General features: G+C 41.8%; 1 protein-coding gene across 1 annotated transcript in view; it reads right to left on the reverse strand.

The window, feature by feature from the left end:
- Akap9 (A-kinase anchoring protein 9) overlaps positions 1 to 21,480 on the reverse strand; it is a 140,311-nt gene extending 118,831 nt beyond the window's left edge. Inside the window, exons 1-2 of the mRNA XM_028778283.1 lie at positions 21,433 to 21,480; positions 361 to 579 (exon numbers count right to left, since the gene is read on the reverse strand). Of these exons, the coding sequence (XP_028634116.1) occupies positions 361 to 579; positions 21,433 to 21,480 (267 nt within the window). The remainder of the gene's footprint in view (positions 1 to 360; positions 580 to 21,432) is intronic.
- Between the last annotated feature and the right edge of the window lie 307 nt (positions 21,481 to 21,787).

Raw genomic sequence — 21,787 nt, forward strand, 5'->3', positions numbered from 1 at the left:
GGACTGGGCAGAACCTGCAATGGAGGACTGGGCAGAACCTGCAATGGAGGACTGGGCAGAACCTGCAATGGAGGACTGGACAGAACCTGGAATCATAAGTAAAGTAAACTCTGATAGGAGTAACAGCTATTCTTTATCTCTATGTTCCTCATCTCTGCATTGTGAACGCTCAGTAAAGGTTTACTGAATGAAGCTCACAAGGCACACTCGAGGCTATTAAATATTTTAGGTCTAGATATTACCACAGCGCTGAGATTTCTGAGAAGGAACAAAGTCATTATTAAACTGCACAGAGTACTCACACCCAGTGTCATTACACGATGTTCCGCCCTAAACCATGTTGAAGACTGAAGTACTTACTTCAGCAGAGAAGGCCTGGCCGTGCTTTGTTATTCCTGCACTGGAGGAATCAGGATTCCCCGCTGACTCTACCCTCTGAGAACTTTCCAAACAGATCTCATGGCTCTGTGGATCACTATGTAAGCTTAAGTCTTGTTTGGAGCTTGACGTTCTTTTCTTCTTCTGTTTCTTCGGAATGTCCCCATCACACTGGGCTTTTCTTTGTCGAAACCGAGCAAGCTGTAAGGAAAAAGCCAAGTGGCATTATCCTCATCTAGGGATTTCTATCATTATGAAAGCTGAGTCACTTTATTAAAAACTCCAACTACCACTAAGACCAAATGACAAACTAAGGGCAGACGTTCTACCCGCACAAGAGCGATCAGCGCCACACTGCAGACGCTGATATAAGAAAGGAAAATGTCTGCAAGAGAACATCAGCTCAGAGTCAGAAGCTGGTGGGTGAGATGCGCCGTCACTCCTCTCTGAACATTATCTGTGGATTTCAAATTGTCTGAAAGCACAACACACGCAGAGTTCGAATGCATCCTTCATAGGTTTTCTATAGAAAATTAGCCTGCACCAAAAGATTTAGCTCTAACTGTGGTTTCTATGCCTTGTCTATAAAGGAAGACTGGAATGTAAATTCCAGAGTGAAGCTTTCTAGCCCTCCATGATTAGACTAGAGATACCTATTCGTATAATTTACTTACTATCCACATCACTGCACCATTCTTACTTGAATTTATTTTTAAAAGACATGTTTAATCCTAGGCACCTCTTGCTATAAACTAAAGGCCACTACCACTGTGATTTCTTTTTTTTTTTAAGTAGTCAACAAAAATTAAAACAAGGATGTATCCACCATTAAAATGTTAAAACATTGATGAAAGTCATAAGAGAATTGGATGTGTATCAAGACATGTAATTCAAGAGCAACAAACACTTTCAGCTATCATGGGAAGAAAAGATAAATTTTTCTTTTTTATTATACAATGTGTTCAACACGAAGCCAGGACATACATAAGATATTATCATCTAGTCAGAATTATCATTCCACATATAACACAATGCTGAGTGAACTATGGTGAAAGCTTAATAAAAATATTACTACAAACCATTACTGCAAATGGTGATACTTATCACACAATAGTGGGTATAATACAGTGTCACAGTGTAGTTACTATAAAAAGAACACCATCTACACCTCTTCTGACTAGAGACAGAGCAGGCCTCAGGCTCCAACCATGAACAATCATATCTAGTCTGATTTTAGTAATACTATACTCACAGCCACAGGTAAACTTTGAAAACCAAAAAACGTGTATCAACTATGGTGTGTTCACAACTTAAACTATAGGTGTTCTTTCCTAAATTTAATTTCTCTTTAAATATACTTGTGAGTAGTGTGTGTGTGTGTGTGTGTGTGTGTGTGCGTGCGCGCGCGCACCAATATGCTTGCTTAAGTATGTGCACATGGGGTCAGGGGTTGACTTCTGGTAAAAATCACTCTGCACTGAAGCCGTTGCTCATAGTATTGACTGTGGTAGACTGGCCAGCAAGTTCCTGGTATCCTCCTGTCTCTACCTATGTCCCCATCATACCACACTGTGCTGAAATTATAGACTCTCACCACCACCATGGCTGGCTTTTTACATAGATGTTGGGGACCCAAACTTTGCATACATAAGCAAGCATTTTACATCCTGAGCCGTCTCTCAGCTTAAATTTTCAATTTTTTTTCTTTTTTTGGCTTTTTCGAGACAGGGTTTCTCTGTATAGCCCTGGCTGTCCTGGAACTCACTCTGTAGACCAGGCTGGCCTCGAACTCAGAAATCCACCTGCCTCTGCCTCCCAAGTGCTGGGATTTAAAGGCGTGCGCCACCATTGCCCGGCTCAATTTTTTTTTTTTTAATAAAATTTCTTTCCTATGAAAAAGGTACTAACCAATACTTCTTAAATTTGAGTTCTTTAATCACTCTAAGAAAAAAACCAAAGATAAAACCTAGAGCTTTTGAAAAGAGAATTACACTAATAATATTGCTGTATTAACATTAATTAAAAAGATAGCTTATAAGTTATTATATAATATGCTAAGGCACTATTACTAATGATGTTAGTATCATTATCAAAATATGTGACAGACTATGAATAAATACAGTATTTTAAAACTTTATTAACTGTAAAATAATATATATAGGAATGCCCTATTTTTTTGAAGAAATTAATTCAACAATCACACATAACAGCTGCTAATGCTATACAATATAAGGAAATATACACCACAGTCAGGGCTTTCCCAAGTCATTTAGCAACCTTCAGTTATTCTGATTCACATCTGCCTGAAGAACAGGTGCAGGGTCAGAAGGTGCAGGGTCAGCAGGTGCAGGGTCAGCTGCCTCTTTGTACATTACTAAGCTGCTGAAACACATTTAAAGTACTTTGTAGGACAGATTTGTTCTTAAAAATAAACTGGCTGGATTATTATTAAAATACTATCTATATATAGAATCAAAAGTCCAGGCTCACCATTTAGAAAGAAAGGATCCCTCAGGGAGAATGCAATGCTACTGGAAATAGCATTCATTTTTTTTTATTGGATATTTTATTTATTTACAATACAGATGTCATCCTCTTTACCCATTTCCCTTCCCTAAAACCCCCTATCACACCCCCTCCTCCTTTATGCTTTTATACCATTTTGATTACATGCATGTATTAAGGTCAGTTCTAGGTTGAGGGTCTAGCAATACAATAGATGCAAATAGTCAAGGAACAAGCAAGGCAATAAACACAAATAGAGAACAAGCAAGGCATTAAACACAATTACTTGAACACTCCCGTGATCACTGTTTCTAAGGGCTTATCAGGATGACAAAATTATCTGAGCCTACTTCCCTGTCCTAGCCCAAGGTCATTTTCATGTCTGAAACCTACTTCTTTGTTCTAGCCTAAAATTTAGATTCCTGTCTGAAATTACTTCTTTGTTCTGGCCTAATATTTAGATCCCTGCCTGAGACTACTTCTTCTAAGATTTAGAATTACTTAGATAGAATTACTAAGATAAGAATCAAATTACTTCTTTGTTCTAGCCTAATGTCAGATTCCTGCCAAGCAGCCTATTTCCTTGTCCTTGGCCCATGTCAGATTCTTGCCAAGCTGCCCCCCCACCAAAGGCTCTCCACTTCTCCCCCTTTTTTATTTCATTAACAATACTGAGCCTGTCTTAGGTCATTCTGCCAAGAATGCCTTCCTTACCTATCATAGAATATGCATTATCAAAAGCAATGCACTTTTGTCTTAGGTTGGTAAGGCTCTGTGCAGAATCTTACCTGTCCTTGGCTTCCCAGCCTATTAGTTTAATAACTCTGTCTGGAGGTTCATTTTCAGGTTCAAGCCATGTACTTGGCTGCCAACATGATGATGTTGGTGAAGAAAAGCTTTAACACAATGGGCAGGAATAAAAGTATTCCCAGGAAGAAAAGGGCTAGCATGATCAAGCTATTTATGCCATTTTTGAAGCTTGACCAAAATAGAAATACTGACCTCAGGCCATGTGTAATTTTATCAGCAGTATCTACCACATCAATGCTCTAAGATCAACAAGTGAAAAATGGGACACCTCATGAAACTGGGAAGCTTCTGTAAGGCAAGGGACACTGTCAACTGGACAAAACAACAGCCAAAGGATCTTCACCAACCCTACATCTGACAGAGGGCTAATATCCAAAATTTATAAAGAACTCACGAAGTTAGACACCAACAACCCAAATAGCCCAATTTAAAAACGGGGTCCAGAGCTAAACAGAGAATTCCTAACAGAGGAATCTCAAATGGCCGAGAAGCTATTAAAAATTTTTCAAAGTCTTTAGTCATCAGAGAAATGTAAATCAAAACAACTGTGAGGTTCCATCCTACACCTATCAGAATGGCTAAGATCAAAAACTGAAGAAATAGCACATGGTGACAAGGATGTGTAGCAAGAGAAACACTCCTCCATTGCTGGTGGGAGTGTAAACTTGCACAGACACTTTGGAAATCAATTTGGTGGGTTTTTTTTTTGTTTTGTTTGTTTTGTTTTGTTTTGTTTTGTTTTTTTCAGAAAACTGGGAATAGTTCTACCTCAAGACCCAACTATACCACTCCTGGGCATATACCCAAAAGATGCGTCAATATCTCACAAAAGCATTTGCTCAACTATGTTCATAGCAGCTTTATTTGTAATAGGAAGAAACTGGAAATAACCTAGATGTCCCTCAACAGAAGAACTGATACAGAAAAGGTGGTACATCTATACAATGGAATACTATTCAGCTATTAAAAACAAAGATATCGTGAATATTGCAGACAAATGGACGGAACCTGAGATTATCATCCTGAGTGAGGGAACCCAGTCCCAAAGGATATGCATGGTACGTTCTCACTTATAAGTGGATATTAGCCATAAAATACAAGTTCCATAGACCCCAAGAAGCTAAACAAGAAGGAAGGTCCAAGCGAGGAAGCTTGAATCTTACTTAAAGGGGGAAATAAAATAGTCATAAGAAGCAGATGAAGGGAAAGAACTGGGTGGGAGAGGGGATAGAAAGAAGAAGGGGGGATTCAGGGTCAAGTGTGGGGAGGGACAGGAGAGATGGCTAGATGGCTATGAGAAGGAATTGAAATTTTGCAACTGACGAGGGTGGGGAGGTGGGGGATATCTCCAAAATGAGACAGAAACCTGGGATAAAGTAAGATACCCAAGAATCAATGGGAGTGACCTTAGCTGTGACTCACAGCACGGAGGATATGGAATCTGAAGAGGCCATCTCCTGTAGCAAGGCAAAAAGCCCAGTGGAGCAATAGGGACAGCAACCCACCCACAAAACTTTTGACCTCAAATTTATCCTACCTCCAAGAAATGCAGGCATGGTGGATGAAGTAGAAACTGGGGGAATGGCCAACCAATGACCAACCTAACTTGAGAGGCATCTCATAAGCAAGCACCAATCCCTGACACTATTAATAATACTCTGTTATGCTTGCAGACAGGAGTCTAGCATGAATGTTTTCTAAGAGGCTCCACCCAGCACCTGACTCAGACAAATGCAGACACCCACAGCCAGTCGATAGAGCTTGGGGACTCTTATGGGAGAATAGGAGGAAGGATTGCTGTCCCAAAGGGGATAGAAACTCAACAGGAGACCAACAGAGTCAACTAACCTGAACCCTTGGGGCTATCATCTGAACCACCAACCAAAGAATATACATGGGCTGAACCTAGAACTCCCTACAGTTATGGAGTAGATGTGCAGCTTGGTCTATATGTGGGTCATGAACAACTGGAGTGGGAGCTACCCCAAAAACTGTTGCCTGTATGTGGGTTATGTTCTTCTAGCTAGACTGCCTCATCTGCCCTCAGTGGGGAAGCATGAGCCTAGGCTTTCAGAGACTTGATGTGCCTGGGTGAGGGGATACCTATGGGGGCCCCAGTCACTCAGAGAAGGAGAGTGGGAGATAGGGAGAAGGGTGGTAGGAGAGGGTGGCTGGGAGAGGGGGAGTGAGCAGGATTTAAAGTGAATAAGGAAAAATAAATCAATCAATTAATCAAACTTTTAAAAAAACTAAAATAAAAGAAGAAACAAGATCATCTTACATATTCAAATTTTTTGGCTATTTATTTTTATTTTAAACCTGAAAATGGTAAGTTGACAGAAAAAAAAAAAACCTACTCAAGTGGGTAACTACCTGACACTGAAGTGATACACTTTAACTTACTGAGAAAACATTTATTCTAAAACATGCTGGAAATTCAGACACCAGCCATCTGTGTTTGCCATTTGGAAGCCAATTATAAAAAATGTTAACATATGTAGTCACAGAAATAGTTGCAAGATTTTCTGGAAAGATACTGTGTCCATATACATTTGTCTTTCAAAACTGGTTCAGATCCCGAGCAAATGCCTCACTCTAACCAGAACAAGAAGAAAAGACTAAATAGACATGTATTCTTAAACTCCAGAATTATATCATAAATAATCATTACCAGAAAAAAGAATACTCAGAACATCCTATGACATATGAAAATATGCTAATTTCTATAGTATCTCTCTCTCTTTTTTTTTTTTCAAAAGACTTGCTTATAATCTGCTTAGTTTTCTGTGTTAGTTGAGGGTTTACCAAGCTCTGGAAGACACTAGTCAAAATATGTGTTCCTAACATTAGGACCTTTTAATCTAGGCCAGAATGTTACTTCATCAAACCATAAAAATTAAATGAGATAAAAGTTTGAGTATGACTTCTTAAACATTTGAGTCCTATAGAGAAGGCAGTAGTATAGGAATATGCCAATATATGCCCATTTTCTCAAAAGCATTCCAGAAGAGAGAAGGCTGCTTAGCATTACACAGACAAAGGATGGAACTTGTCTTAGGTAGTTAACACACAGTTCATTTTTTTAATAAATGTGTGTAGTCTATCGTGTAGCCACTCTTATGCTAAGCCAGAGAGCACACCATGATGGACAGAACACACTTGGACAAAAACCCTACTCTGATGAACTGTAATGCAGGAAGAAAATAAAATAAACACACAAATACATCATTTTTAGCAATCAAACATGGTTTTAGATTTTTTAAAAATGTAGGTTTTGAAAGAACCTGAAACAGCAATGTTTGATTTGAATGTAGATATGGGGAGAGGTCAGACAATATCAAGAAAAGAATATGGAAGCCAATGTACAAGGATGAGTATTAATTACCTGCCTAAAAGCAAGTCAGTGGGACGTCGCGGGTCCCTACTGGCCTCCAACTGACTCATGCTTGGAATACCCGGTCTCAGCTGGCACTGCTATTGTGAGAGCGAGTGGATCCTTTAGGAGGTGTAGCCTGGTTGGCAAAAGTAGGTCAGCAGCCAGACATGGTGAACTTTAATCCCAGCACTGATGAGGCAGAGACAGGCGGATCTCTTGTCTGTTTGAAAACAACTTTTTCTACATATTAGTAAGTCCCAGGCCAGCCAAGCTACATAGTAAGAAGATGGCGGGGAGAGAATATGAGGAGAATGGGAATGTTTATTTTTTTTCAATATATAACCTGTTGTAGGAAGCCTCCTCTCTGAGAACTAGCTTTTATGGTACCAGAAAGTACCACGCAAGCTTTCAAAGGAGGGAAGCAACCAATATTACCCAGCTACAGCTCCTATGTACCACAACAAGTGACCTGCATGGTATGATAACCCTAAGGGTGTTTCAGTGGCAAGCATACCTTGGTGGTAACCAACAGCTCTCTAACTTGACTTAAAGCTCATTAAACAAGAGAGAACTCATGACTGACATTGGAAAGGTAGCTAACTACCCAAGGCTCGTGAAACTCCAGACCTTGTTATGCAGCTGCACCTTACTAAACCTGCATAACCTCTAACTGATGCTAATGTTCTTTCGTCATTAATCTTTACCTTATGGGTGCACTGAATGCATTCTATTGTAAATGAAACAGAGGTCTAAAGAATGCAGAACTAACTAACTTTCTAGGAAAGCGGCAGTGAGCACAGCCTCTACCATCCACAGCAACCCTGAGTCTCCACCTACTTCACCGTGATGAGAAAGCATGAATCCACTAGATTCTTCTCTTGAAATTAGGGAACTAAGAGGTTGTGGAGGCTGAAAAGAGAATGCTCCCCCAGAGATTTGTGTATTTGAACACTTGGTCTCTGTCAGCAGTGCTGTGTGGGACATGTAGGAGGGGTGGCCTTGTCGGAGGCAGTATGTCCCATGAGCAGAGCATCGAGAGTCTAACAACTCACTATCAGTTCACTCTCTCTAGTGCGTGTCTGTGGCTCAAGATGTGAGCTCTCTACCTTAGTGCTCCAGCCGCTAAAACGACTGCCCACTGCCATGATGACCTCAGTGTTACAGCATTAACATGTTGGTACCATATATCAAAAGAAACTCTTATACAAGTTGCATTTTGTCACAGCAGCAGAGGTAGTTAACTCTCTAGAAAGACAAGGGAAACATCCCAGTGGAGGAATCTAGGATCGGTGTGTGATGTCATACTCCCTGGATCTTAGCTGTTCTGCTCAGACCACCTCTAACATGCACTGTGCAGCCTACTCGACAGTATGCAGGCACAAGCACTTTCCTCGTTACCCAGCAGAGCCAGAGTTTTATATTAGATGATCCCTACTTCCTCAGATTCATACCAAGTAATGTAACTGCTGTACCATAAATCAAACTACGCAATCGCTTAGTGGAGCAGAGGCAGGAAAACCGGTTCTGCAAGTGGTACCCAACCCTTACTGTCCACTGGTTTTCAGAATAATGAAGCTGGCTTCCTACCCTAAATTCTTATTTTGGTAAGCCATGTGACCTAGACATCAAAACTTTTAAACATCAAAACTTTTTTCTTTGTGTCCCCCTACTCTCATTGCACTGCCTTTCTCCCAGCTAGCCCTGACCTCTCAATCCCCCTGCTTCTGCTAGGACTACAGGAACTGTACCACCAGCCCAGCCATTTGCCCCCTTTTAGTTTTAAAACATATTTGGGGGCTCCATTGGATAGGACAGATCTAGGAATTCATCCCCTCGCTTTTGGTCAGCCGTAGGCATGTACAGCCAAAGAAAGCTGATCTGAACAGGAAGGAAGAAAGGATACTAAGAAAGTGAGACAAGACTGAAACTAATAGAAGAGAAGGTGGGGAAGAGCCTCGAATACTTGGGCACAGGGGAAAAGTTCCTGAACTGAACTCCAATGGCATATGCTCTAAGATCGAGAATTGACAAATGGGACTTCATAAAATTGCAAAGTTTCTGTAAGGTAAAGGACACTGTCAATAGGACAAAACGACAACCAACAAATTGGGAAAAGATCTTTACCAATCCTACATCTGATAGAGGGCTAATATCCAATATATACAAAGAACTCAAGAAATTAGACTCCAGACAACCAAATTACCCTATTAAAAAATGAGGTATAGAGCTTAACAAAGAATTTTCATTGGAAGAAACTCAAATGGCCGAGAAGCACCTAAAGAAATGTTCAGCATCCTTAGTTGTCAGGGAAATGCAAATCAAAACAACCCTGAGATTCCATCTCACACCAATCAGAATGGTTAAGATTAAAAACTCAGGTGATAGTAGATGCTGGCGAGGGTGTGGAGAAAGAGGAACACTCCTCCATTGTTGATGGGACTGCAAGATGGTGCAACCACTTTGGAAATCAATCTGGCGGTTCCTCAGAAAATTGGACATAGCATTACCTGAGGATCCAGCTATACCAGTCCTAAGCATATACCCAGAAGATGCTCGAATATATAACAAGGACATATGCTCAACTATGTTCATGGCAGCCTTATTTATAATAGCCAGGAGCTGGAAAGAACCCAGATGTCCTTCAACTGAGGAATGGATCCAAAAAATGTGGTATATTTACACAATGGAGTATTACTCAGCTATTAAAAACAATGAATTCAAGAGTTTCCTAGGTAAATGGAACTAGAAATTATCATCCTAAGTGAGGTAAGCCAATCACAAAAGAACACACATGGTATTCACTCACTGATTATTGGACATTAGCCCAGAACCTTGAAACGCCCAAGATGCAACTCACAGGCCACATGAAGCTCATGAAGAAGGAAGACCAAGTGGGGGTGATTCGGTCCTTCTTAGAAGGAGTAACAAAATACTCAAGGGAGCAAATATGGAGACAAAGTGAGGAACAAAACTGAAGGACGGGCCGTCTGAAGACCATTCCACCTGAGTATCCATCCCATGTGCAGTCACCAAAGGTAGATGCTGATGTGGAAGTCAGGAAGTGCATGCTGATAAGAGCCTGATATGGATGTCTCCTCAGAGGTCTTCAAGAGTCTGACATATTCAGAGGCAGATGCTCACAACTAGCCATTGAACTGATCATGGGGTTCCCAATGGAGGAGTGAGAGTGAAGACTGTAGGAGCTGAAAGGATTTGCGGCCCCATGAGGAGAGCAACAATACCAACCAACCACAGCTCCCAGGATCTAAACCACCAGCCTGGGAGCACTTAGGGAGGGATCCAGGGCTTCAGCTGAATAAGTAAGAGTGGAGGGCCCTGCTGGGCATAGGTGGAAGAAGAGATCCTTGACCTCATGAAGGCTGGACGCCCCAGGGGGTGGGAATTTGAGGGTGGGGAGGTGGGAGGGGGGGGGGGTAGGTAGGGGTTACATCCGCAGAGGAGGAGGAGGGGTGAGGGGACAGGGGGTTCCTGGGTGGGTGGGGGATGGGGTAAGGGGACAACATATGAAATGTAAATAAAACATCCAAAAAAATAAAAAAATTTAAAAAAAATAAAATAAAAGAAAGTGAGACAAGTGATGGAAAATAGCAGCAATTGAGTAGCCTTTCCGGTCCCATGGAGCCCAGCTATCCTCCTCTGCCCTGACCCATCTGTACCACAGTGCTTTACTTCTTCTTCGTTCATCTTAGCTTTTGTTTCAAAACACAGAACCTCACCCGAATTAAACTGCTCTGTGTTTATCTGTTCAAGTGTGTGTGTGTGTGTTTAAATAAAGGTTTTAATGTTCTTTATATAACAATTAATGCAGTATTGCTCTGGTAGCAATGTATCTATCTGAAAATGGATGCAGTACTTGAAAGGAACTTTTCAGAGGTGAGACAAAGTATAAAACCGAGCACGACTTCTTTTAACAGCTCCCGAAATTTTACAATTGAAGCTGTTCTGCCTTCAGTGGCTCACATGGTTCCTCATTAAGTGACAGTTACGTCTCTGACCTCAGTTTCTGCTGTTCACCTTAATCATCTGAGTTCCAGCATGACACAGATGAAAACAATGGCTGACACTCTCAAACATGCAAAAGCCTGACTGTGTCAATGGCTGACACTCTCAAACATGCAACAGCCTGACTGTGTCTTTTTGTCTTTAAATTTATTAATTTACTGTATCAGTGTTCTGCCTAAATGTAACCACATGTATGACTGCTGCCCACTGATGTCAGAAGGGGCTGAACGGCCTAAAACTGCACTTAAGGGTGGTCAGCCACAGTGTGGAGGCTGGGAACCAAACCGAGGTCTTCTACAGGAGCAACACAAATGCTTAACCTCTATGCTGTATCTCCCACCCCAGACAGTGTTTTCAGAGTTTTAGTTTCATTAGCTAATTCTATGGCATAACACTAGTTCCAAGCCAGGTCCTGTAAGAGCTCTTGTCTTAACAGATGTGAAGAAAGGCAAGGAAAGGTTGTTTCCTACTCACAAAATAAAAAAAGCACGAATGCAGTTTGATCTTACATTGCCTGGTTTAGTCCAACCTCACTTCCTACAAGTACACTGATTTCACAACAAAAGAAATTACACTCAGAAGTCTCAGAAAAAACTTCTTGTTGTTGCAAACTGATTTTACAGTCTTGCCTAAAGTCAACAAATCGGGCTATTCATCTGTATTTTTTTAAGTAAAATATTTACGCCTATCCACCCACCCCTCTATCTGTCTGTTTATTTAACAGAGGCAGTACCATGGCATCTATGTAGAGGTCAGAGGACAGCTTACAGGAATTACCTCTCTTCTACAACTCTCAGGTCTATCAAGCTTGGTTTTTATCCAAGAAACCCTTCTCAAACTGCCAAAGCAGCATTAGATATTCTTCTTTATAGACCTCTAGTAACTGAGTGTAGAGGTTTCAGTGAGTAATGGCCTCCATAGGCTCACAGATTTGAGCACCTGGTCCCCAGGTGGTAGTACTGTTTCCAAAGTCATGCGACCTCTAAGAGGTGGCACCTTGCTGGAGGAAGCATGTCACTGGGGATGAGCTTTGAGAGTCTGGGGCATTGCATCATTTCCTATTTGGAAGAGGATCTCAGCTTTTTGCTCTAGCTGCCCGCTGCCATGGATTCCCCATCGCTATGGATTGCCTCTGGAACATTAAGGAAAAATCAACCCTTGCTTCTGCTACCTGTGTTCAGTCCTGGTGTTGTACAGCAGCAAGAGAAAGGAACTGATAAAGCAGCTAAAGTCTGTGTGTGGCAAACCCATGTCTCTCACATCCTACCCTCAGCACAGTACCTTCAGGGGAAATGGCTAATAAAACAATGAACAGAAAAGTGTCACTGCTGAGGAATAAACAGAGCCTAACATCTGAGTCCTCAACAGACAAGCCTTAGCAAGCAACATAGACTTCCACTTTGTGCTGAGTGTCAAGAAATAAGGAAAGTGGCCCTAGCTTTACTCTGCTGCATTTTGATGTGTGTGTAAATTGTAAACCTATTCTATTTCATTTAGACATTAAAATATTTAGGCTTTTATTTATTAAATATTTATAAGATATTTATTTTAAATATTTAGGGTAATTTTAATGTAGTTCCAGATAGTTCCTAAATTTAAGGCAAAAAAAAAAAAAACCTCTTCTTGAAAGGAGGACAGAACAACCCCAGATGTACAGACACTTGAACAACATAAAATCTCAGTGAACAGCAATGCATAGAAGGAATCACAACCATGAACTGCAAACAAATATTGCTCATGAACTAAAGGGATAAAAGAATACTACAGAGTACAAATTGGACTACGGATTTAAATAACCTCACAAAACCACTCTTGCAACAATACAAATTTCTGGACATTCTAAATATTTAGCATTTTTGAATCTATTAATTCATGTATAAACCAAACAGTCTATGTACCATGCCTAGACAGGCATCAAGTACTTTAAGTTATATTTTAGTGACAACTACTGTGAAATTTTTTTAAGAGGATATAATATTATAACAAAAATATCTTTCATTAGGGAAGCATACATATACTATTGTATTCATGTTTTTTAAAAGACCTTTTCGTGACTCAAGACCAAATATGTCCCCATCGTAGACAAGGGCAGCAGTGACTAAGCCAAAAGCCAACAGGTGCCGCTTACCCAAACCACAGGCACTTGTGAAACAGCTGACTGGGAACAGACAGTCACTGGTCCACAAAGCAATCAAGGTTAATACATGCTCCGATCTACTCACCAAAAACTTTATTTGTGGCTAGCAAAAATTTACATTGTATAAGCCCAGGAAGGGAACTCCACTGAGAATGCTTCTGTCTGTCCATTCCTGGCACATAAATATATATGCACAGTGTGCGTGCGTGTGTGTGTGTGTGTGTGTGTGTGTGTATACAGAATTATATAATATATAAAATAAGATGAGAAAAGCATTGTTAAATGTGGATGAAAGACTTTATTTTCCTGAAGATCCACTAGTGGCCAAAATAAACACATGAAAAGATGTTCTTCATCAGTAACTGGGAAACCCTGAACTAAATTCCACTCTGCATCTACTCGGACTGCTTCTCATAACTTAAAAAAGAAGACACCCATGTTAGTGTGACAAGAAGCTGAATTCTTAGACACTGTAAACAGGACGGACAACAGTACAGCTACTGTCCAACGTGACTTGAGATGCCTGCAGACACGTGAATGCAATCCACACATGACCAAGAGTCTCACTCCTGGAAAACAGAGCAGAGAGATGAGCAGGTACTCCAGTATTTGTACACAACCGTTACAGCAGCACGAACCGCCACGGACTAAAGGTGAAAACCACCTAAATCAGTATCAATGGATGAAGTATAAACAAATCAATTGGAATATTATTCAGTGGCTACCAAGCTAAAGAGACAAAGGAATGAAAATATCTACAGCACAAGGTCTTATTCTGGTTTGGTAAAAATAGGCATAGATATAATTGTATAATTTTAAAAATTATGCCACTAAAAAGCTTGTTTCAGAATGGTTTGTGCTTAGGTGAGTCTTACCTGAATTTAAAAAATAATAATCCAACACTAGCTTTTTCATATCCAGGATTTCTATCAGTATTTTACTAATGCCTTCAAAGCCTAAGTTTGTGATCCATGTGCTGTAACAAGATTCTTCTTGTAGACAATAAGGCACAGTTTGCAAGAATTTAAATAAACGCTTGCTAAGTAAAAGGCTAGAGCTGTAGCTGTGTTTAAAACAAATAAGAATAAATGAATAGAGCCTTGTCTACTAGGCCAGAGTACAGTATTACATATATTCTCACCCTCTCATAGACCTACACACACACACACACACACACACAGACACACACACACACACACACACGGAGGGAGGGAGGGAGGGAGGGAGGGAGGGAAGAAGAGAGAGAGAGACCCAACCTTTATAAAAACTAACAAACTTTCACATTTTCAGTAGTTTTTCAAGTAAAAATGTTAAAAGTTTTATCTGAGCAGTGGTCACACACACTTTTAATCCCAGCACTGGGGAGGCAGAGGCAGACATATCTCTGAGCTCAAGGCCAGCCTGGTCTACAGAGTGAGTTCCACTATAGCCAGGGCTACATAGAGAAACCGCATCTCAGGGGCGAGGGGTGGCAGTTTAAGGGAATACTAATCAATTGGAAAGAATTCCAAATTTTAATTTTAGAAGGATACTGCTGCAAAATAAATGCGCTATCCTAGTCAATGTTTGGCAGGTGACTTTTTTCTCAGTGCCATGGTCAGACAAGGTTAACTTCAATTTCACCACAGCATAGTTCCTAAGTGCTGTGTAGCTTTGCTCTGGCTTGAACCTTTTTCTTTACATAATGAGGATATACGGAGCTGGAATGATATCTCAGCAGTTAGGAGCACTTGTTTTTGCAGAAATGTTGGTTTGGTTTCCAGCATCCACATGGAGGCTCACAACCACCCATAACTCTAGTTCCAGGGGACCCAGCACCCTCTAAACTTGGAGGGCTCTAGGCATGCACTATGTGCATATACATACATGCAGGGAAAACATTTACACACATACAATCAAGTGAATGAATCTTGAACTAGGACATCGTTTTAAAAGATCTTTGTTCCATTCTTGTCATGGGATAACCCTGAAATGAGTTTGTCACCCAGCCCCTTCAGCTTGACCGACAGTAACTGCCATGGCTGAGTAACAGCGTGTAGAAAAGAAGCAGGACAGCCAGAGGAGGACTGTGATCCTCGGTGGGACGAAGACCGTTCAAACAGCGAATCTTTTCCTTTGGTCTTTTTCACCCCTGTGCTTTGTCACTGGGGGTTTATTCCAGAGACCTTGCCTTGGAAGAAGCTTGTCCTGCCCAGGCTTTTCCGAATGTAGTTTCTCTCACTTCAGTGAGACCTGCAGATAACAAATGACTTGAAATTCCTGGTCTGCGTGCTGTGAATGATTAAGGCATCAACTCCCGCACTGCTGAGAATGCTAGACTAGATACACCATGTCACACCTAGAAAACGCTTAAAGGAAAACAGGAAGACAGGAAAGAAGTGCACATGAAACGCAAGGAACAACTGTACAGAAGATGAAAACCCTGGTTATCAACAACCCAAAGAAAAGAAAGCCTTTTTCTTTTTTGCATATACCTGGTACTATTCAAACTGTAAATGCTTGGTGAACACATAAAAATCATAACCGCTGCTTACTAAATGAAGAAGCCAAGAACTTTAATTCACTAAACAATGTCTATTATATAAAGCACTGCCTTAATGGCATGAAACCTTCATTTTAAAAACTGTGCTGTATGTACCAAGCTTTTAAAAATATTCCTAATATGATTTAAAGATATAAATGTATTATAATACTCTTTATATAACAGTAAATTTCCAAGTAATTTTACTTGGGAAAAGTAAGTCATTTAAAATGGAGCTGAAATGCTTGGTTCTACACAGGACAGCCTTTGTGGTACCATTCCTGACCATTTCATAGTACACAGGGTTTGCCTGAGTCTGAAAATACTTAATAAGCTGGTAATGTCTTTTCTCTCCAGGGAACAGGCTTTTTACAATCCTGAGGACCCTACAGGAAAACCCAAAGGCAACCAAGAAGTAAAAACAAATAAGACTGAGAAGTCTGCTCTGCTTGGCTCTGTTCTCCTTGGAATTTTCACAAACTAATCTATGAACCCCAGTTTCTGGGTTCTTCAGTCGCTGCAAATCTAAAACATCAAAGTAGGAGCAAAGGAAAGGAAAGGAGTCAGGCCAGACAGTCCCGTCCACAGCAGTGAGAGCTAAGAGCAGCAGAGAGGATAAGAGACAAACGTGCAAGGGAGATCCACGGGGACCTGGCGTGCCAGGAGCACCCATCTGCAGTGCTGGAGACAGACTGGAGGAGCAGGAGTTCAAGGCCAGCCTGGCTACATGACACTTCCCACTAAAAAACAAAAAAAAGGGCATCCCCAAATGCCTACTAATATAAACCGCCAGCTACATATGACACAAGCAATGCTGGAGTAAAGCAACACAGATCCAGGACCACACTGCAGTTGGAGATCTAGTTACGCTGTCATGCTCTTCTGTGGGACAGTCACGTCAGACAGCACACACTGATCATATCGATAAGGTTTTATTATTTTTAAAAATAGTATTGAAATTTTTTTCCTAATCATAACAGAAATATTTGGGGGATGGGGAGATGGCTTGGGACCATAAAAATGAGAGCTGTGCTAGACTTCGGTGCTTCCTGCCGGACATCCTTCATGTTAGTTACTTTTCTTGCTACTGGACCAAATACCTGAAAAAAGCAACTTAAGGGAGGAAGAAAGGGTTTACGCTATCTCCCAGTTCAGAGGGCTCCATCCTCCGTGGTGGGAAGGCATGGTAGCCAGAATGGTTGGCCCATGGTTTCAAACAGGAAGCAGAGGAAGGGGAAGTCATTACCCCCCTAGCCTTCCACAGTCTGTGGGATGCCACTGCTCTCAGTCAGGAGGGTCTTTCCTGCCTGGTTAAAGCTCTCAGGGAATACCCTCACAGAAACAAAAGGTATGTCTCATAAACATAACCACCACCACATCTCCACCAATCAGTTTGTACATATAACCTTTGGGGAAATAACATTTTTTAACTTTTTATTGATTCTTTGTCATTTTCACATTACCCACACAAATCCTTCTCATGACTGTGTCCCTTTGTATCCACCCTTTGCCCTTGCAACCTCCCCAGTAAAAGAAAGGAAGAAAGGAAGGAAGGAAGGAAGGAAGGAAGGAAGGAAGGAAGGAGAAAAAGAAAGAAAGAAAGAAAGAAAGAAAGAAAGAAAGAAAGAAAAGAGAGAAAGAAAGAAAAGAAAGAAAAGAGAAAAAGAAAGGAGAGAAAGAAGGAAAGAAAGAAAGAAAGAAAGAAGAAAATCAAAGCACAGAAAACATCTCGTCATTGAAAACATCTTGTCGTGTGTGTCAAAGTGTGTCCCACAGTATACCCTTTTGTCCACACACCTTTACTTGGAAATACGCATTACAAGTCATTGGTCTGGTTCAAGGCCTCTGGCTTCTATGACACCATCCATACTGGATCGTCATCCTCACACTGACTCCTCTAGGATATCCTGTTGTCCTGTCACTGGAGGGCCTGAGCTTTGGATCTGCAGGACCATCCATTTCACGAGTTCCAGCAGCTCACAGATGGGCTAGATACTGGGATGGGCCAGCCCAAAGCCCTGGATCTGGCTGAGCTGGTCAGCCCAACAGTCTTTAACCTAGCACTACTTACTGGCGGTGATTTTCCCAGCTTAAAGTCTTTGTAGAATGATTTTACGCTATATATATATATATATATATATATATATATATATATATATACCATAATTTATTCTCCTGTACTGAATTTAGATTGGTAGAAAACATTTCATAAAATATACTATAATATATACATGACAAGTTATTTTTAAAGTGAGCATTTATGTGTTCTAGATGAATGGGAATTTTCAATGAAACAATCTGCCAATCAGTTACCAAGAAAAAGATTTAAGAATTGTGATTTATGAAAACAAATTATCAAAGACAATAGTCAAGCCCAGTAAGTAGGAACTATGGAGAACCAAGCTTCTAAATAGGTTTTGGAAAATGACTTTATGCATTCCTTCCTTAAGGTAGCAATGAACGACTGCAGACTAAGACTTCTGAATTACTGATAGCCACACTTACAAAGAAGCGCCCAGAGAGGACTCATTTCCCATTCTGTTCATTCAACAAGCAAGTATTTTATTGAGTAATTATTATCCGATAGATAATTATAAGCTGCATTAACATAATAATAGAGCATCTTTGTTTAATGTTCCAGGAAATGAGCAGTATTTAAAACACTTTACCAAAATAGGAAAGATAACTCCCCACAGCCCCTAATGCAGAGCACCCTCACTCAACTTACCACCCCATATCTGCCCTTTGACCCACTGAGAGCGGAGACAAACGTCACATCTGTATTTTCTATTTCTGCCATAAAATGGAACTCCAATATAGGTTTGCCAAATAATTAGTTTTTTTAAAGTTTATTTTGTAGACTGAATCCAGGGCTTTGCACTGCAGCACAGAGCTACACCCCCCCAGTCACTATCAGACTTACAACAGGTTTTTTTTTTTCATTCCTAATTAAAGGTAGCATGTTTATACAGATGAAAAACGTACGTAATGCTTTTGAAGACACAAGCTGTACTTTACTACCCATGCGCCTTTCAGGCTCGACAAACATAAAGGCTGCATAATATTCCTTCAGATAAGTAAGAAAATTATTTTCTTTACGTTGTCTTCATAGGCTATCTCAATGTCTGTACATTAGCATAGGCTATCTCAATGTCTGTATGTTGCCATAGGTTATCTCAATGTCTGTACGGTGCATAGCTAGAACTGCTTATAAGCCACACGGATATAACCCTCATTGGGAAGAGTAGGCTACATTCTAGAAAAAGTAATATTTTAGATAAAATTAATTTTGAGAAAGAAAGAGAGATTGTGTCCCCAAAGGCTGTGTGTTGTGTGAGAAGCACATGCCTGTGCTTGCAGAAGTCAGAGACTGGTGTCTCTTATCACTTTCCACCTTGTATATTATTTTTTGGGACAGGGTCTCCAAATGAAACTCAAGCTTAGTATTTTGGCTACAGGACTGGACAGAAGCCCTGGGGATCTTTCTGTCACTGTCTTCCAAGCACTGGGTTACAGATGCATGCTACCACATCCAGCTTTACGTGGGTGCTGGAAATATGAGCCCTGGTACCCATGCCTGTACAGCAAGCAGTTCACACAGTGAACAAATCATCACCCCACCCCCAGGAAGACAGAATTTTGAAAGACAAAGAAATACTCGTAGAAACCAAATTCAAATTCTATTTTTAAAGATAAATCAAGTATTTATTGGCAGCAATTTAATCATAAGACAGGTCTAGTAAAGGTAGACCAAGCTCAGCAGGAATGCCTCACACATATTTGGTACAGACTAGATCTAGGGAAGGCAGCAGAAATTATGAAGTAGTCAATAAGATATCTATCTTATCTAGACACAGTAGCTCGCACACATACAATCCTACCACTCTGGAAGCTAACACAGGATTGCCCTGGAGTCTGAAGCCTGGACTACACATGGAACTCTAGGCTCACCCAGACTACAGTCTAAGACTCGGCTAAAACAGAAAGGGTGCAAGAACAAGGAGAGGAAATCTGCTATCTCCTCAGAGCCTCCATGTTTACAAAGGAATGCACGCTACACCTCCAATTCCTTCAATGCTCTGAGCCCAGTCAGTTTCTCGGGTGCACAACAGGAAGCAAAGCTGGGCTTTTCCCTCCATTTATAGAATGACAGACAGACACATTTAAATCTTGACCTTACATAGAGTAAAATCAGCTAACTATATTCTAGACATTAGCTATTGTACATGCTCCTTTAACAAACTAACGTTGAACGTGTACCACTGTATCTCTCCAGTCCGGCCCTTCAGTCATTACTGACCTGCTTCCTTTGTTAAAGATGTGAGAGAAGGAAAAAAGGAAGGTAGGTGTCTCGATTAGAGTTACTATTGCTATGGTGAAACATCATGACCAAAGCAATTTGGAGAGGAAGGGGGTTTATTTAGCTTACAACACTTCCATATCAAGGTTCATCATTAAAGGAAATCAAGACGACGAAGTCAAACAGGAACCTGAATGGAGGAGCTGACGCATGGAGGAGTGCTGCTTACTGACTTGCTCAGCCTGCTTTCCTATAGACTCCGGGACTGCCAGCCCCGACTGACAATGCCCACCACGGGCTGGGCCCTCCAGCGTCAATCAGTAAAACAATGTCTACTGCCTGATCTTAAGGAAACATTTTCTCAATCAAGGTTCCCGCCTCTCAGATGACTCTAGCTTGTGTTGAGCTGACATAAAAACAGTAAGTACAATAGGAAAAACAGTTTAAATTATAACTTAATTACCTCCGTCTATATTGCTAATAATTAGGTCTAAAAGAGGCAATGTAATATATTAAAGGTAACTTCATTTCAGAGAGCAAGGGGGTCCAAAGGTAAGCCCAAACAGGTCATTTTACAAAGAAATCATTCCATTCCATTCATAACGGTGTCAAATTATTTAGTAAGCCCAATGAAAGATACCTACGTATAAGTCTGGATTGTTTACATGACTTGCCATACAAGCATGCCCACACAAAATCAAAGTTACCAAATACATAATAACAAATACATTATTTAAGACATCAATTCTATAGGAGTTGTTTAGTTTATGGAACCTCTCGGTGCTCCGAAGTTCCATTCCACGCACTACAAAAGCGCGTGCCATGACAAAGACCTGCAACACGAATATACAAAGAACCGCTTCTAAAAAAAAAAAAAAAAACCGCCCCTACAGCCAAGTTCACAGCTGGCACTTGTGGCACACTCAAGACACGGCCGAGGCAGCTGTCACAGGCCAATCACACACACCCAAGAGTGCCAGCGTGACACCTCAAGAAGGCAGGCTGATGGTCAGCGCAGGGGTGTTCCCGGAATAAAGAAAAACCCTAAACACTGGCTCGGGAGAGCACAAAGCCTGACCGACTCCCCAAACTCCCTTCAGAAAGTGAAAGGGTGGAGGCTGCAAAGCAATTCCTTAGCCGGTTATAGCCGGGGTAAGAGAAGGTTTTGTGTGGCACCCGGGAGAAAGGAACCGAGGCAGCCAGGCGGTGCAGTCATCAGGTCTCCACCGGGAGCAAGAGGGGGCGGCTCTGCAGCCCCAACCCCAGCCCAGACCCCCCGCACCAGCCCCAGGCCCAGCCCCAGCCCCGCGGCCCGGCCTCTCCCCCAGCCCCCGCCCCGGGTCACCGCCTCCAGACGCGGCCCGCGGCCGCTGCGCTCCTACCTTCGCCTTGCCAGCCGCCAGCTTCCTTTGCCTCTCCTCGTCCTCCATGGCGTCTGCAGGGTAGGCTGGGACGCAGTGGAGAGGAAAGATCTGTTTAGAACGAGGCGGACAGAGCTCCGCGGCCACTCGGGACAAGGCTAGGCGCTCACCGGCGACTCGTGCCGGGCTGCACGGGCCCCGCGGTCACCGCCGCCATCTTCGTCTCCACGTAAACACACGGCGGCCGGCGGGGCGGAGCGGGCGGTCGGCGCAGCCGCGAGCGGGGCCCGGCAGGTGCGTGTGCCCGCCCGGCTCGACCGAGTCAGAGGGCTCGGGGTCCGGCGGCGTGACACCCGCTCCTCCCGGGACCCGGTGC

This window comes from Grammomys surdaster, unplaced genomic scaffold (genome assembly GCF_004785775.1).
Source record: "Grammomys surdaster isolate TR1022 unplaced genomic scaffold, NIH_TR_1.0 333, whole genome shotgun sequence".
Taxonomy (NCBI): domain Eukaryota; kingdom Metazoa; phylum Chordata; class Mammalia; order Rodentia; family Muridae; genus Grammomys; species Grammomys surdaster.